Raw genomic sequence first — 17,285 nt, 5'->3', positions numbered from 1 at the left:
CAATAAGTTGAATGTTGGAGCTATCATATCATCATCCCAATTCAAAAGGTCATGTTCCAACCGCGCTATATATATTCACACAAAACGTAGTATTTAACCGCGCTAATCGGGCGTGTTAAAGATTCTTTCTGAAATGAAATAACTTTTTCGCAGTCGGGCAGCTTTTCAGAACGACAAGACAACACACAAAATGCATTATTTAACCACGCTATATATATTCACTTATTTATCAAACATCTTCCTCCTCTGATAGTGTAATTTTCTAATAATTTTAGAGTGATACTCGAAAGTGAACGTTAAAATTTTCTATTTTTTAATCCAATACTATTTTTGATTACATGAAGGGGGGGGGAGGGGGAGAGAAATTTATTAATTTACTCAACTGAAAAAAGTTAAATATCAATAAGATGTAACAAGGCTGTGGAACATAATTTTATTTGATACATCTTGCAACATAAACAAGTACAGACACTTATTACAAAAAATATTACAAAAACAAAATACTAGGTGTATCCCTGATAGTTGGGTACATTAGACGAACTTGCACCAGGAGCTGGATTACCACCGCCGCCCAGACCAACTGAAGGACATTTACGACGATCGTGTCCTGTTTGCAAGCATATGCCATATTTACGTGCATAAACGGTATCACCAACATCCATTTGATTCCGTATACGCGTTCTCTTTTGCACTTGTAGCTTTCGCAAATAGTCCTTGTTACACAACATTTTAAATGGTTCCGGTGGCCAATCTTCTCATCGCTATTGGCATAAATTCAACACCTCTGTCCATCAATTCCGATGTAGCTCTATGCCTTTCAACAAACCTCTCCGCCATCTGTTTGAATGTCATCCGGATCATGACAGTGACAGGAAATCCACTTCAATAACCCGTTGAATGACTCCGACACATTTGTAGTCAGGGCTCCCCATCGTCTGCCACCATCAGCATGCAATGTCCACTTATGAAGCTCATGTCCCATCAACCAATCATAGGCTCTTTCGTCTAACTGCCGTATCGATTCCATGCGCCTCCTGAATTTGCACTGCTGGTGCTCAGTTGCAGCCATCCACATTAAATCATGCAAGTCCTTGTTGGGATATTTCTTCTGGAAATTGGCCTTCAGGTGCCTCACACAGTAACGGTGGTATGCATAGGGTTCCTGCCATTCAGGCAAATGCCATACAGAACTTAAAATACCACCATGCCGATCAGATATTAGACAAATACCTGAACGCTGTTTGACAACGTGCTGCTTCAAGTGGTTCAAAAATAGCGTCCACGTCTCTTCGCTTTCATTGGCACAAATGGAAAAAGCTAGTGGAAATATTTGTCCATTGGCATCTACTGCAACGGCGATCAATAGCTTAATATCATACTTTCCATAGACTTGAGTACCGTCTATGGAAATTACCGGACGGCAATGCCCAAAACCATCAATTGCTGGTTTAAATGCCCAGAACATGTATCTGAATACATATTCCGATATTCCTAGACTCCGCTCATGCTTCCATTCAACAACAGTCCCGGGGTTAAAGTGTTTCAGTGCGGCCATTTACCTGGGTAGAGATGAAAATGACTTATCCCAGTCATCATAAATAATTTCAAATGCACGCTTGCGCCCGAGATATGCCTTTCTTTTGGTAATAGTACATCCATATTCCTGGTGAACGGATTTAATACACTCTTTGATCTTGTACCTAATGGACTCTTCCAAGTGTGGAATCAAGACAAGAGAAATCAAGTCAACATCCAAGTTGAAGTGATTCTCATTGAATGTGTCTAGTTCACAATTGTGGGTGCTAATATATTTACCCACTTTCCACAATCCTGTTTCCTTCTTGCTCGCACGCAGCATCCAGTTACAACCCATAAAGTATCTACGGCACATGACCTTGTATACCTTCGGAGTTGACTCTCATACCATCATCTCACGACACTCTCTTATGCTGTACATTTTACAAGCCCTGGATAGGCGAGCTTTATCGGAAAAATACACGCCCTTTGCCATCACCGTTGGTCTAGACTCATCCCACATTGCTGACCGAATTTCGTCAAGATCCCTTGTGAGGGCATCCACATCCGGCATACTTGGTAAATTATCAAGGTAAGGAATATGCCTTGAATGAAACGACACGTGGGACTCGTACACTCTTGGTCTAATGGGAGGTGGAGGAGCATGCTCCCTCGTCAGCTCAGGTTCGACATTCACTTCCTCCTCATCATCACCCTCGTCAGGGAAGGGTGTGTCATCTCCAGACTCATCGGCATTTTTGTCATAATCACTATTATCTTCCTGACTTTGCGCATCTGCCAAATCACGAGTAAATACGTCGTCTACGGGAAACTGAGTGAGGTCAGGACCATTAAGTTGCTCGTTTTCACTGCACAAAAAAAAAAACAAAATGATAAGCTACTCAAATTGATAAATACTTTACATATAGCTATATCACTTCACTTACAAGTCGTACTGTGTTGACATTCCATGATGGACATTTTTCTGTTGGTGATGACTCCCGGATGGACCACCGTGATCCAACACGCCAAAACTACGCATATTCCAACTGGGCTTGGGGTCATAACTTGTAAAAGTCATATCCGACGGTACCCCCTGGTGGAATATATGAGTGTTAATACAAATTCAATTCAACAAAAAATAAACATCGTAACACAAAGAAAAATTGAAGTTTACCAGTTGTCTTGTGGATTATGTAAAGTAGGAGAGAAATTGTTTCCTCGCTCCTCGTTCGCCGCGGAGATAAGTTTAGATCCGGCCAAACTCTTTCAGCCGGAACCTGTTGGGAAAACTGCTCCAGAATAACCACCCGATGATTGAGGGTTATCCCTGCTTTGCTCAATCTCATTTTATTGCATAACAACGATACCAGTCTATCATACTGCATTGTAAGTGGCAACTTAACATGACTCTGTGGAGATAAACTATAACTCACTGAGTTATTCGCCACAACAACCTCACCTCCCCCCCCCCCCTCCCCAATATAATGAAACCCTTAACATGTAAAACGATGGGCCTACTTAACATGTAAAACGCGGTTCATTACCACGCTTTATATAAAACGATGTAATGAACCGCGTTTTATGTACTTGTCTTTTCAGCTTCCTTTAAATCGTGGTTTGTTACCGTGTTTTATATAAAACGCGGTTCATAAACGCGTTGTACCTTAACGGTCCAAACGGACGTTGAGGTAAAATGATAGAAATATAACTTTTTTTTTTATACTTAAAAAAATGTTTTGAGTTAAAAAGAACAACATTTAAGTTCCCGCCTCTACATAATTCAGGGGGAAGAATATGGGGCCTCCACTCTCCCCAAGATTTTTCATGCTTTACAGTGCAGACATGTTTTATAGGTCAAAAATAGAGTACAGCTTTTATCTTATGATGATTTAAATCTGTTTTCCCACTTAAGGAAGTGTAAACTTGACGCCAGAAATAGATATTATGGTGTTATTTGCACCGGCTATTGTTTGACCTTGTGATTCTTGATTTCTGGACCCCATTTAAATATTAGCAACACTGTACTATGTGTTTGGACTGGTTTCACACCACATTGGTTATCTTTTTCCATTCTCATTTTAAAATTCTTGGTTCTACCTTAATCTCACTTATGGTATTACACCGAATTTGTTGTTGTTGTTGTTTCTGTTTTGCATTGGATTAACGAAACTTTTCGCTTGATTCAAAATGAAGCATACCATTTTCGATGTTATGCACTTAAACTAGATGAGTATAACTATGATAGGACTATGGTTGCAGCTAATTTTTTGGCTTCATTAAGGAAAGTTAGAGTAAAGTATATTTAATTTGGGCCTGAATTCATATGCAAGTGTGAAACAAAATAGTTTACTCTTCAAGAAAATTAGATAGGGCAGCAGCTTCAGAATAAATGTCTATGCTTTCGAGTAAAGCGTTAGAATATGATTTAGGTCCGATTCCTCTAGTTACTTCAGTTGAATTCCCTTTGATCATTTGTTAAATGTTCTTTTCGCACTAATAAAATAGCAAAATAATAAGTTTTTTTTTTCTCCCCTTTTTGATTTTCTGCTTTTGGTTGGCACTAATTGTTTTGGAATTCCTTCCATTTCACTTTGTCAACAAAGGAAGTAAAGCAAAAGGTAATTTAGACAAGTCCAAAGTTGACACTCGAAACATTTTCATTGCAACTCAGCTGAGTAGTCAGTCACGCAGCTAACAAACAAGACAAAATTAATGCATCCCCACCAAACCAAAAATGATTCTAATCATTTCTACCAAACGCAACCAATACTAACACATACACAAAATAAAATAAATAAGTATCAGTTAACTCTGTAATAAATTATTTCAAAAAATGCACGTCTTGTACATTTATTTGTGGTAATAGAACTGAAATTTTCTACCTTAATTCTACTATGCTCTACATGAAAAGAGACTAAATAGGTGGATAATACCAAGAGTAAATGCTCCAAGAGATCGTTTGTTAGGATGTATAAGAATAATTAGTAATGTTAAAATTAATTATGCTGAGATTATTTTTTATTAACTGTTTGGTTTATGTATTAAAAATATAAAAAGTTATTGTCTCCAAAAATACCCTCCGACAGTTTGGAAAAGTTTTTGAAAGGGCAGTTCTATCTTTACACATGCTTATCCATATATTAAGAATTATATGATATTTCTAATGCCATAATTTGCTATGTATAAAAACAATACTAAATAGGATGTATAGCTAATACATGCAGTTATACATAAAATGAAAAATACTAGTACCAAATAAGAATTAATAATACCAATTTAATATTACATATATTATTAATATTATTTTTCCTAATACATAGTATCAAACAACCCTAACTGCTAAAAATTCCTCCCCCCCCCCCNNATCTTTTCATATTACTTCCCCCCAAACCCCACTTTATTTTCTGGTTCACCTTTTTCCTCCAAAAACACTAACAAATGAAAAGGAAAACAACTGTGAATTGGCATATAGGAAATACTACTTGATAAAAAAAATTAAAAGTTACTTGCAAAATATTATATTTAAAGTAAAGATTAGTAGAATCTCAGATAAGATAGAATCTTAACAAAGAAAAATGGATTAAGTTATTTACTTCCATACTAATATGATTATGAAAATATTAAAAAAGGGTTTATTTTTCATAAAATGATACTCCCTCCGGTCCAAAATAAGTGATTTTTTGGTCTTTTTCTTGTGGTCCAAAATAAGTGATTTTTTCAGATTTCAAGAATGAATTAATTATTTTTTTCCTACATTGTCCTTGGAGTAAATAATGTTGGAATATGTATTAGAAGTGTTATATGTGAGATACTAAAGTTTAATATGGTCAATTCTATTACTATTTAATGCTAAAAGATAGATTTTTTAATCTGTGTGAAAACATGCAAAAGAACACTTATTTTGGACGGGAGGGAGTATTTTAATTTAAAAAGTACTCCTACTAAGGTGGAAATATATTATCTTTCCTCTTCCTCTCACTTCATTATTCTTGTGTTTCTCTCCTTCTTCCTCTGAAATGCTGCTTCTCTGACATCCTCATTCTCTCCTTCTGAATTTCATCCTTTCTCCTTTAGCTTCCACCTAAATTACTATCACTACTCTCTGTAACCAAAATCAATTCTTTACAAAACATAACCAAAATTCTTGAATTTTCCATAGTTATTTTCCTCTACAGTTCACAACCATGCCTGTACTATTTTCAGAAAGCTCAACAATTTCAGACCAAATTAGATACAGAAAACCCAGAACCCAAAACCAACAACATGATTTAGATCCAATTCCAATATTATCTTCTTCTACTCGCTCAAAGCCTACAATTTCCTCTCTACTTTTAGCACCATTTTCTCCTACAAGTCCAACCCATGAAAACCCAACAACAACCAGTACCACGTCTACAGTTATTTCCACTAAAAAGAAAAACTTTACAACATTTAGAGGACTGGGTTGTACGGCTTCATCTCAAGTGTCGGTTCCTGCTGTAATTAGAACTTCTGCTGACTGGGATTCCAAGAGAGTCAAGAAGAAAAAACAGAACAGTAACAAGAACAAATCCGTTAATTCTGCTGTTAATGTTAACGGAGGAGGGATTGGGTGCAATAATAATAATGGTATTCAGAATAACACGTCATCATCATCGAGCTGTGTGGGTGTTCCTGATGTATGGTGTGGTCCTGGAATTGGATTAACTACTGATGCTGCTTCTGTTGATTGTGTTGTTTCAAGAAGACCCGTCTCTGGCAGGGGAAGAATTGAAAATGACAAGGTTACCCCTCGAGAGGTACTGTTATGTTTTATTTTCTTGATTGTATATTGCTTCAACATGAGAATTGCTAGGCCTAGTTTGTTGACTGTTGGGTTTTACTTATCGTTCTTGGTTTCATATGTCATAAGTAGGGGTGTCAAACGAGCGGTTTGGGTTGGATGTGAGCGGGTCAAAACGGGTAATTTAAAAAACGGATAACATTATCCGACCTGACCCGTATTTGAGACGGATAAAAATGGGTTTATCCGGCGGATAATATGATTCTTTATCCATATTCGACCCGTTTTTAAATGATTCATTCTCCAACCCATTTTTTGATGGATAATATGGGTGGCCATTTTGCCACCTCTAGTCATAAGTATCTTTGAGTCTTAAGCTTTGGATTTGCTCTTGGACTTTTGGGGAACTCTTTCACCAGGTTAAGGCTTTGTGTAATAGACCCTTGTCCGTCCTTTCGCGGGACCCCGCGCATAGCCGGAGCTTAGTGCACTAGACTGCCATCTCTTTACCTCCCTGCTCTCTATGCTGTAGCATACGTCCTTTAGACTTGTCAATTGCTGATATTTCTAATATTGCATTTTACCATCTTTCCCTCAAAGAATTAAAGTTTTTGATTCTCAAAGTTATTTGATAAGTCATGCTAACTGATCCTACATAATAAAAAAGAAAAAAATGGTCATGCTTGGTTATCCTTCTGCTCGATCTCTCATTGTTAGTTCTGCTTGTTTTCCCCGCTTTTGTACTTCTTTGCTTCGTTGTGAAGTGTCATTAATTCATTTTCTCACCAGTTTCACTTTTGAATTTATGTTGTAACTTAAGCTTAATGGAGTCAGTAGATGAATGTTGAATATATAGTTTACGTTTTATTTTTTTATAAAGTTGGTTATAAGGTTTACACAAGTTAATTCTTGCAAATCTAACAATTGTTTCCTTTTGTTTCTGTACAGCGATCTACATGTCCTGTACGAAGAATGGTGAGCCCAGAAGACAACCCTTTTCTGGATATAGAAAGTAGCCTTGGTGTGCCGCGATCCCAAGTAGAATTATTTGCATCTAGGCATCATCGACATTCTCGCCATGGTTACCCGGAAGGGCTTGCTGAGGTGAGTTAATACATACTTTACTGCCACACAGATTTAGTTATATCTTGCTGCTTCACTGCCTTTTGTCATGTAAATTGCGAAGTTGTCATTCGTGCGTGAATGTCCAAGTAAAAGTTAGTTTTCCAGTGCTCGGCAGCATCTAGCCATGATTCCACTGTACCTAGCTGAGCAATGGTCTTGTCTCTTAAAAAGATCTTTTAATTCTATAATTGTTATTTTCTTTAGAAGGAAACAGTCAGTGTTAAAAATAGCGTGAAGCGAGGAAAAGCGACAACCCCCATTTCACGAAAAGCGAGAAGCGAAGCGCCCGCTTTTTTGAAGTGAAGCGGAATTTTAAAAAAAAATTAAAATAAATATGGCATAGACAACACATGTAATTGTAAGAAAGGCAATAAGAACTAAGAATAAAAAATATATAATTTGGCAGAAATTGGTAGAATCTGGGCAGAAATTTTCTGGAAAAAATTCGCCAGCACTTCGGCGCTTTTTGGATCTTTAGAAAGAAAAATAAAAAGAAAAAGAAGAAGAAGAAGAATGAAAATAAAAATATACCTGTTGAAACTTGAAAGCTGTTGTTGACTTGTTTAATGTTGAAGAAGAAGAAGAAGAAGAACCCTAGTTTGCTTGAACAAATCGTTGCTTCATGTGAGGAAGAAATCGTTGGTTTTTTTAGGAAGAAAGGGCTGGTTTAAAACCCTAGGTTGCTGCTAAAGAATGAATAAAACAGAAGACTCACTCGATTTGGGTCTTTTAATTGAAAAAGACTCGTTTGGGCTGTTTATTTCAAGAAGCGATCGCTTCTTCCGCTTCTTCCGCTTTTCCCGCTTTTCCCGTTTTTGGTAGAAGCGACCGCTTTTCTATACCTGAGTCGCTTTTAGTACAGGTAGCGACACACCCGGCGCTCCGCTTCGCTTCTCGCTTAAAGCGAGGAAGCGGTCGCTTTTTTGAACACTGGAAACAGTATAAGGGAAATAGGTTTTTGCACAACTTTTTGTCCAGATTATTGCTGGAAAACAGCAATCTGAACAGCTTGGTATAGAGGCTTTACATGCTGATGCATCCTGCTAACGATTTTTGCCTTAGTGTTTTAAATATGTCTGGTTAGCTAGGAAAATGCCCAGCATGTCGTTTATTGACTTGTTTAAATTAGTTGTGAGTGCCAAATATAATTAAATGAGAGGTCATGCTTAGCCCCACAAGGAAATGCTCGTGCTCCTTTTATCACAGGAATCGAGCATCATTGGCTCAATGCTGTCGAAGTTTGATGCTATAGTTTAAGAGACATAGTAAACAAAAGCATTCTCTTTTGGAAAACGTCATAAACTTAATCTGATTTCTGTCCTTCGAATTGCCATGCCTTAAATTGCTTTATGATCTTAATATGGTAAAGCCGTCTGCGGACCTAATTTAATGGAGTATCCTTGTTTAAGAGTTGAGGAGAAATGCACAATGGGTTAATGTGTATGGACTTTGGGAGATAATGTTTGCTTAAGGTTCTGAAATGTGATAGTCTGCAATACTTCGTCACTGTAATCTCCTGCATTGTGCCTGACTGCCATGGATCAACTGGAACCAATCTTAGGGAGATAATATGCATGATCTTTGTGGGGTGTGATTGCAGATTGTGATGCTTCAAAATAGTCTTATGGGAGGAAGGACAGTTGGTCTTGATCGATATCGGGACTTGAGACTTGACGTGGATAACATGTCATATGAGGCAAGTCATTCCCTTGTCAATCTAGCCACCTTTTAAATATATCTCATCTTCTCATAATCAATGATCACCCTTTAAATAAACAGGAATTGCTGGAACTTGGTGATAAAATTGGATATGTCAACACGGGATTGAGAGAAGACGATATATGTCGATGTGTTAGAAGAACCAAGCCCTTCTTTTTGAATAATTTATCTCTTATCCGCACAGAATTGGAAAGGAAGTGCAGCATCTGTCAGGTTTATTTCTAAAAAAGGAACTCTTTAGACATTATTTTCATTACTTGCTCTTCTTGAAAACTTATTTTGGTTTTTCTAACAGTTGACCTTTGTCCTTTCTGCTTCTCCCAATACAGGAGGAATATGAGGCCGAGGATGAGATGGGAAAGCTGGATTGTGGACACTTCTATCACATTCGTTGTATAAAGCAGTGGCTGATGCAAAAAAATAGTTGCCCCGTTTGTAAATCTGCAGCTATGTCTAATGACTAAACATCAAAAACATTTCCACCCCTCATGAACCTGTTGTTCTTTCTGTATAGCTTCTGTTGTCATTACAAGCTAGAAAATTCTTTACAGGGCGTTTCTATCCTATTTTATTACTGAAAATGATGGTTCTGTTGTTTGAGTGGCAATCCAATATGGGTTGAAACGAGTGGTACACAATGTATTAGCCTTCTTGTTTGAGTACAGGGTTGAATGCTACAAAATCTACTACAATTAGTTTTACATGTATTGCAGATGAGTTTTATTCTACGTCAAGATTGGTTGGTGCTTCATAATACTATTCAAATTTTCATGGCAGTTTAGTCCGTTTGTTTATATTTGCACCCCAACACCAAACCCCAACTTTATTGCTAGAGGGGAAATCATTGGATGAAAATAGATGTGAGGCTCAAATTGACAAGTGCTGCATCTGGTATATTTATCTTTATTGAGGTGGGTATTTTGGTCTAGATAATGGAAAACTTGACACCATCATGTTACCATTTAAGGAGTGGGCCATCTCATTAGTCATATTAAGTGAAGTGCATTGAGCTTTCTCAATAGTGGGTCAGTACCAGGCATTCACTTTCGCGAAAATAAGTGGACCTTGATTCCTACATTTTGTGATCAAGATTTGTGGACTGGGAGGCGGGCACGATGTCAACTCAATATCTCTATTGCTATAACAATGAAATTAGAGCAAAATCAAAATGGCCATAAATGCAACTGCTCTATGAATGAATTTTCTATTTCATGCTTCATAACTGCACATCTTTTACCCACAATAGTTCCTAATTATATTTCAAATGGAACTCAATGTACATACTTATCACTAGAGTTGGATTGTGTGGCTACCCCTCTTTACACCCATTTCATGTCCCATGCATCCAATGTAGGAATAAAGGCTAAGCTTCTTCCATATTGTCACTGTGACGGAGTTAATCCATCGATAAATGAGTTAGTAATCTGCTACAACTTCACAGGGCACTGGTTGCGGAGGATGCTACACTCTATCATGTCGACTGAGGAATTCAATTATATATGGATATACTTGATAGAATGCCTGCATTTAGAACTTCATCTCCTTAATAATAGGTCCATTTAGGTTAATAAATTTCCAGAGGTAGAAGAGAGCATTGCATCATGTCCATCACTAACTTATTAGTAGTAGATTCGGAAAATATTAAAAAACTAATTTAATATCACATACCATTCGTCCTCCGACTAGATCATAATGGCCATAATTTGGACCCCGAGGTTCACCAAAAACTTTATACGTGACCAAGCCTTCAGGAATCAGCTTGGCAGTTTCTAGTACGTTAACATGGCAGTGAAAAGTTAGCAGTCAGCTTAAACAAATGACCGGAAGAAGGTAAATATAAGAGTGAGCATGATAACAAATCACAAAATGATAATATACCATACACAGCTTCAGGAGGACAAATAAGGTCTCTGTCCCCTGCAATAGCTAAAACAGGCACATTGCTTTTGTGAAGATGGTCCTTGTATAAGAAAGTCCCACTTCTATTCCTTAGACCACCCTTTTGGAAGACTGTTGATAGCTGTGACAGAAGTTTAGCAGGAATAGTGCCTGCATAAATGTAACCATGTGATACTCCATAAATGATAGCCGAAAAAGTACTCAAAGAGTTTCTTTTATCTATTTTCTTTCTTATTTTCTTATTCAGTAGGGAGTGCTGGGCAGTTTGGAGGATGCAACATTTTAATCTATTGAAGGCTTTAAGATAGATGTTAGGTGTGCAAACTGCAAAGCAACATGTTAGCAATGGTCTAATGGTCTCAAAGACAGTTGATGCAACACAACAGTTGACAAACTCAGTCAATTCATACAACAAAATGCTTGGACGGGGATCTGCTTGACAGAGAGTTGGTATGCTTAAATTTAGAGTAATTTCAGAAATAAATTCTTTTTATGCTTTTTTGTCTACAATAAATGCGAGTGTTTTTTAGACTAAAGGTTTTTAAAAGTTTTAATGGAGTACAGCACAGAGTAACAGAAACATAACATTATAAACTATCCAATTTCAACTGTGCTGATGTCCTCAGGTAGAATATATGCGATGACACCCAAATGATTGGAGGAGTAAAACGTTAGATTCATTTGTGCAATGACATAGCAGTCCATGATAATCGTCAGCCGTGGAAAACTAAGAAAGTGAAACAAGATTTCTTGTATAATAACACCTATCACAGGCAAATGCTTCTACGAACAGTGTGAAAAAACTTGATTGCCTGTTGGATATTGCTGTTCTTGTGTAATGCCGTACAATGATACCAATCTTGTTTAGGATGGAGTGCACTTGTTATCCCAAGTCAACAGTTCACCTAAGATGGAACCAATTATATCATTTCCCTTTAAGGCTTTCACCAGCAGGAAGCGACTAACCATAAAAGTAGAGAATCAATAAATAGAGCTGACAAAGAAAACAGCACAAGTCAATCATGTTTTGCATCTCTTCTCAGTGATGGTTATGATCTTTGACGAAGAAAGAAAACCAGCTCATACTTACAAAAGTTTTTCAAGACAAGTCTCTCAAACATTTCCGGATGCATCATATTTTCCGCAGATATCTGAGGATTTAACCATGATAAGAGATAGGGAGGATGAGATGCAAGAGGATAGATGGCTGCGAGTAATGCTCCGAGTGGAACAACTGGAAGATTCACAGCCTTTGCAGGATCTACCTGTGCATCCACCAACAATTAAAATCCTCTTTTCATCACATTAGAGATAAGCAAAGGTTGCAGTCTATTTGAAACCCTAAAGTGCAGCACACGATCTCTTCCATTTTACTTACCAAGGGTAAAAGCGTTTTCAGGGATGACCGTGAAGTAGTGTAGTCCAGAGATGAACCCAAAGTGATGACTGATGTCAACTCGGTGCACTTTCCTCTGGAACCTGGTAAATTGATAGACAGTAAATTAGATGCATGTTATATACTGCATGAAGTGACATATCTCGTCCCTCTTTCCCAAAATGTTTGGCGGCACTTTTCTCTTCCCAAGATACACACTAAATAAACTTAGACCTAATTTCACCATTTTGATATGAGGAGAATTGCAACTTATAGTACTCATTGTAATCTTGAGATGAATTAGTCTACCCTGATTTTAGCTCTGAGATTTAGTCAAATTGACTCTCGAGGAGTAATTGTTTAATAATAAACATACTGCTAGTAATCGTTCCTTTTGCTGAATAAAAAACCAAAGCACAATCCAAAGGATTATTTGTCTACCTTGGGCTACCTTTTTCCCCCAAAACTAAGACTAGAACATACAAGAGTAGTGGTGGATCAGAAGGTGTTATACCATTTTGTGAGAGCATTGCATACAGCAAGATACCTCCCATAGAATGGCCAATAGCGAGCAACTTTCCGTCCTTCGGTCTACAATGGTTCCTTATGTAGTCCATCTACATAAACAACAACAGACGCACTAACTAGTAACTAATGCACGTCAAGTGCATAAATATAATAATCTTAGAAAAGCTCCTGTATTACACGCGGAGATAAAGACCAATCTATTCAAAATCCATGCCACGAGATGTCACCTCACCGCTGTAGGCACATCTTCTTCCAAGTAATGATCGAAGTCCCAGTTATACTTCCCAATCAGATGAAGCTGTTTCAAGAAATCTCCTACTGTAATAGAAAAGCGGCTTTGCAAACCAGTAAACTGAGAGATTGGTTGTTGACTTTCCTCAACAATATTTCCAAGTCCGTGACCAAATTCCCTAAGTTGGCTTGAAATAGCAGACACTTGTGTTGCATCTTGTAATCCTGAAATTTTTACCCAAATATGATTGTGATGGCAATGAAACCGCCTTTTTAAAAGGTTTTACATTTTTTCCCAATTGCTTCCTGATTGATTTTGTATGCTAAGGGATAATTAATCCATTAACACTGACCTTCATCTCGACTAATTTTTGCGCTCAAGCCAGCTCCTCGAACTTCAAGAATCCAAGTATCAAATCCTTGGTGAGACATATATCGTGCAAAAGATGACTGCAAGTAACCAAATTTTTGATTTGAAAGTTAAACCATCAAACTGACATCTAGCTAAAATCAAAGACAAACCAAAAACTGGGAAATCAGAATAAAGTTTAACAATGACCACATCAGCTCACACAGATATCTTTTGCTTGTCTCTTGCACTACATATCGATGAAAGCCGTAAGATCAATCTAAGAAAGCAGAAAAAGCACCACACCCTCAGGTATGATGAGATGACTGCACTATGTAATTAGACAGGTACAGAGTAGTGTACGTTTACGATTATAAAGTGTGAGAATCTATCTACGGAAGCAAAGATGGTATGTTATTTTTCACTGGCTGTTATAAAATTTGGACATTTAAACAAATAGATGTTAAACATGAAACAGCCATCCCATTATTCGAGGTGAAAGACAGGAGGATATGTACTGATGTTAACATATCTGTTATTAAGAGAATAGGTTAAAACCAAATAGTCTATCCGCTGTTATGAACAATGGACTTAACATACAAGTTACTCTGCTAATGCATTAGTACAACAGGACAAAAAGTGTGCAAAGGAAGTTCTTGAAGTTATAAGCAATTACTCTATCATCAACAAGATGCCCAGAACTTGGAAAAAGGACTAGCCGACTGGGACATGTTGAGGAGGAATAAAAAAGCAGACTTACACCAGGGGCAAGATCATAGCCAATGGCATTAGTGCCTACTCCGGACAACAATAACAGAGGATGATTCCTGCGGCTCCGCTGCACACACATGTTCCCATTATATCTATACATATTTATAATATTCGGAAGGCAAGGGGAACGAAGCTTTCCAAGCTTAATATATAGGAGTATGTTTTTTAGATTATCTATAAACAGTTCAATTTCAATGTAGAGCACCTGTGGTGAAGGCAAGTAGCGCCATAGGGCGAGTTTCCATTCATTGTTGGGAAGCGGAACGTAATGAAGCTCATCGGCCGTACAAACAGAGGGCTTAGGGCTGGTTCTACCACCTGCGCTACTACTGATGCAGAGTGGCCGCAGGCTATGCGGTGGACTACCAACGGCAGCGGCGGGTTCTAAGGCGGAGAAAGACGGAAGGCCAGCCGGCGCGTGAATCGCCCAACGGAAATCCGATGGAGCAAAAGCAACCATTTTATTACACTAGTATTAATTTTTCTTGTATAGCAGGAGACGCGTTAATATTTGATGGTAAGCTGCGAATTTCCAAATTCTCGTTTTATTTATATTTGTTGCTATCAGTTTTCATCAATCAATGTGATAGTATCTTAAATGCATGCACATGTGCACGTGTCTGGTCCACGGGATAACAGTAATTCCTCAATCCCAATTTTAATTTCAGTATTTAATTAAATATAGAGTTTAAAATATCAATGTAAGGTGCACTATAATGCGATATAAATAGTAGTAATAAAATAATTAAGAAATGGTTAGAAAGGTTACATAAGGGAAAAAAATATCACATAAATTTGAAAATTACAAAAATTATACTAGTAATATTATCATAGATAAAATGGGTTGTGGAGGAAAGACAGTGATGAAAAGCAATTCCCAGAAAAAGAGTAGAAGAGGAAAGATGAAGATTACGTGAAAGAGAGAAACTGCCTTTTGGCCACAGCCTGATTCCAAATGACATATTGAGATATTTGATTTCTTATCCAATTGGTATATTAGTGAACCACGCAATTGAGTAACATTATTGAGATACTAACTATTTATTTTTATCTTTGTACAATTGTATGTTGAGTCAGCAATAGTTAGCATTAGTTAGTAGTTAGTATCACATGTATATATATGTTTAATCAAAAATTAGATTTTAGGTTAAAGCTTGAATTTAGAAGAACTCGGGTTACTGATAATCGAAAAAAAATATATAAAGAAAGAGATTTGAGAATAATATAATTGGAAAGCAAATAAATCAAAGTATATTCCAGTAGTGTTTTTTTCCCCTTACAATTGTTCGTGACTTTCCCTTTTATAGCCGTTTTTGAAAATACAGACTTTATCTTTCATAATAAGACAATTATGGGTAATTAATGACCTTAAATATTACGTTATGTAATCATATACATTAAATACATATTCTCTAACGTTTCTAGCATTTAATACTCATTAAATGCTGTATCTGGGCTCTTTTTTGCTGTCAGATTCATTCCTTTGACTCTTCTCGATCTTTGACCTTTGAATGTCTTGAATAGGTACAGGAGTTGAATTACTTGTATGAATGCTCGTGCCTTCTTTATCTAACTTACTCGTATCTATTGTTGCTCGTACCTGTTGCTGCTCGTATCCATTAACCAACCTTAATTCTTTGACTGTTTGACCAGTCTACATGTCATGACACGTTATCATATATATAAATACAATTTTTCCTAATACAGATAGTCCCCCCACTTTCCATTTATTCGTCAGTTTGAATATTTGGGAAGTGGAATTCATTAAAGGAGAATTTTTGTCACCATTAATGCTCTAGCAGAGTTGACGCTTCAATTATCACTTCCATTTAATGCTTCAGACACGTGTCATCTTCTTATTGATCGTACTATTTTGCAGCACTTTTTTAGGCTTTCTTTTCGGCTTCACTCTTTACGAAGTATCAGTTATCATCATTATGGTTCTTCCATCATCGTACTTTTCCTCTTTGCCAGTTATCCATTAGTATAAATATAACTTCTCTTCTCGTCTTGTTTCACATAAAGCGTATCAAACATTCTAATCTTTCGAAATCTCCTTATTATTTTCTGCTCCACTTCAATCTTCTCTGTCATGGCTTCATCAAATCCTAACCCTAAGAGAACCCCTATTCTGGATAGCTTCCCCAATGCTCCGATTAGACACAGAAAAGGGGGTAGACTCCGCAACCTTGGATCTGTTCGTAGTAATACTTCAACTCCTTCTTCTAGCTCTGGTCCCTCTTCTGGGACTAGAGGTTCACACTCTCAGAGGAGTTCTTCTCGTAATAAAGAATCTTTTGAGCTACTTCGTGAACCTTTGGTTGACGAAATAATTCCTTCTGAAATTTCCTTTCATCATGATAGAGAGTCTCTTAGAACTCAAGTTGCTTCTTTAGAGTGTGCTGATCCCTTTCCTACTCAAATCACAGAAGTTTTAGCTCCCATAGTTCGTAAGGACTGTCATTGGAGTGATTATTTCTCAATCATCATTCCCAACTCAAACCAAAGGATCACATCCTACTTAATAGGATTCTCCTTTGTTTACACATACCCCTTTACCCTAAGGTTTAAACCAGCCATTGACCCGGTTATTCTAAATTTTTGTCGTTTTTTCGACGTATGTTTGGGTCAAATTGGTCCGATTGTGTGGAGAGTTGTCGCCTGTTTGAGACACCTCGCTAATATGGCAGACGTTGAGTTTACTTTACCCCACCCAATTCATCTTTACTCCCCTAGGCTTTTTCGAAACGGCGTGTTTGGTTTAGCAGCCAGGAGTAAGAGGGTCTTACTGAATCCCGAGGATGATAAAGACCGTGGCTGGTATGCCCGGTTTGTTGCTGCTCCCACTGCTGGCTTAGTGGGTGAAAAGAACATTCGCTTCCCTGAGAAGTGGAATTTTGCACGTAAGTGTTAAATTCTTCTCGTGCCTTTTTAATTCCTAGGCTTGCTTATTTTTCTTAATCTTGCTTCTTTTTCTTTTCAGCAACCATGGGTGTTGTGGAATCTGT

At 37.4% G+C, this 17,285-nt stretch overlaps 2 protein-coding genes across 3 annotated transcripts; one reads left to right on the top strand and one right to left on the bottom strand.

The window, feature by feature from the left end:
- Positions 1–5,478: 5,478 nt before the first annotated feature.
- LOC109214319 lies at positions 5,479–9,852 on the top strand. The gene is made up of 5 exons (XM_019378232.1): positions 5,479–6,296; positions 7,229–7,384; positions 9,006–9,101; positions 9,185–9,337; positions 9,454–9,852. Exons 1-5 carry the CDS (start codon positions 5,703–5,705, stop codon positions 9,586–9,588), a joined length of 1,134 nt encoding a protein of 377 aa, XP_019233777.1. The 5' UTR covers positions 5,479–5,702; the 3' UTR covers positions 9,589–9,852.
- A 391-nt stretch (positions 9,853–10,243) lies between these two features.
- On the bottom strand, positions 10,244–14,838 carry LOC109214318. Of its 2 annotated transcripts, none has more exons than XR_002066155.1 (10): positions 14,483–14,838; positions 14,267–14,344; positions 13,511–13,607; positions 13,159–13,382; positions 12,913–13,015; positions 12,402–12,502; positions 12,114–12,288; positions 11,008–11,173; positions 10,793–10,893; positions 10,244–10,645 (listed from the first exon to the last, which is right to left on the bottom strand). XR_002066155.1 is itself a non-coding variant. In XM_019378231.1 (10 exons), the coding sequence occupies exons 1-10, from the start codon at positions 14,735–14,737 to the stop codon at positions 10,586–10,588; spliced, it is 1,365 nt and encodes a 454-aa protein (XP_019233776.1). In that variant the 5' UTR covers positions 14,738–14,838; the 3' UTR covers positions 10,244–10,585. The 2 variants fall into 2 exon arrangements, 1 of the variants encoding a protein (XP_019233776.1); XM_019378231.1 differs by having other exon boundaries at positions 11,003–11,173.
- Positions 14,839–17,285: the final 2,447 nt, after the last annotated feature.

Source organism: Nicotiana attenuata, unplaced genomic scaffold, assembly GCF_001879085.1.
Source record: "Nicotiana attenuata strain UT unplaced genomic scaffold, NIATTr2, whole genome shotgun sequence".
NCBI lineage: Eukaryota > Viridiplantae > Streptophyta > Magnoliopsida > Solanales > Solanaceae > Nicotiana > Nicotiana attenuata.
The sequence above is the reverse complement of the archived record's forward strand: the minus strand, read 5'-3'. Positions and strand labels throughout refer to the sequence as shown.

Bases quoted from the DNA above. Each gene is read 5' to 3' on its own strand.
- LOC109214318 (XM_019378231.1), bottom strand. From the start codon at position 14,737: ATGGTTGCTTTTGCTCCATCGGATTTCCGTTGGGCGATTCACGCGCCG. The intron at 14,345-14,482 runs GTGCTCTACATT...ATGTGTGTGCAG, and splicing joins GCTACTTGCCTTCACCACAG to CGGAGCCGCAGGAATCATCC. The intron at 12,503-12,912 runs GTATAACACCTT...TCAATTTACCAG, and splicing joins TGCAATGCTCTCACAAAATG to GTTCCAGAGGAAAGTGCACC.
- LOC109214319 (XM_019378232.1), top strand. From the start codon at position 5,703: ATGCCTGTACTATTTTCAGAAAGCTCAACAATTTCAGACCAAATTAGA. The intron at 6,297-7,228 runs GTACTGTTATGT...GTTTCTGTACAG, and splicing joins ACAAGGTTACCCCTCGAGAG to CGATCTACATGTCCTGTACG. The intron at 9,102-9,184 runs GCAAGTCATTCC...TTAAATAAACAG, and splicing joins TGGATAACATGTCATATGAG to GAATTGCTGGAACTTGGTGA.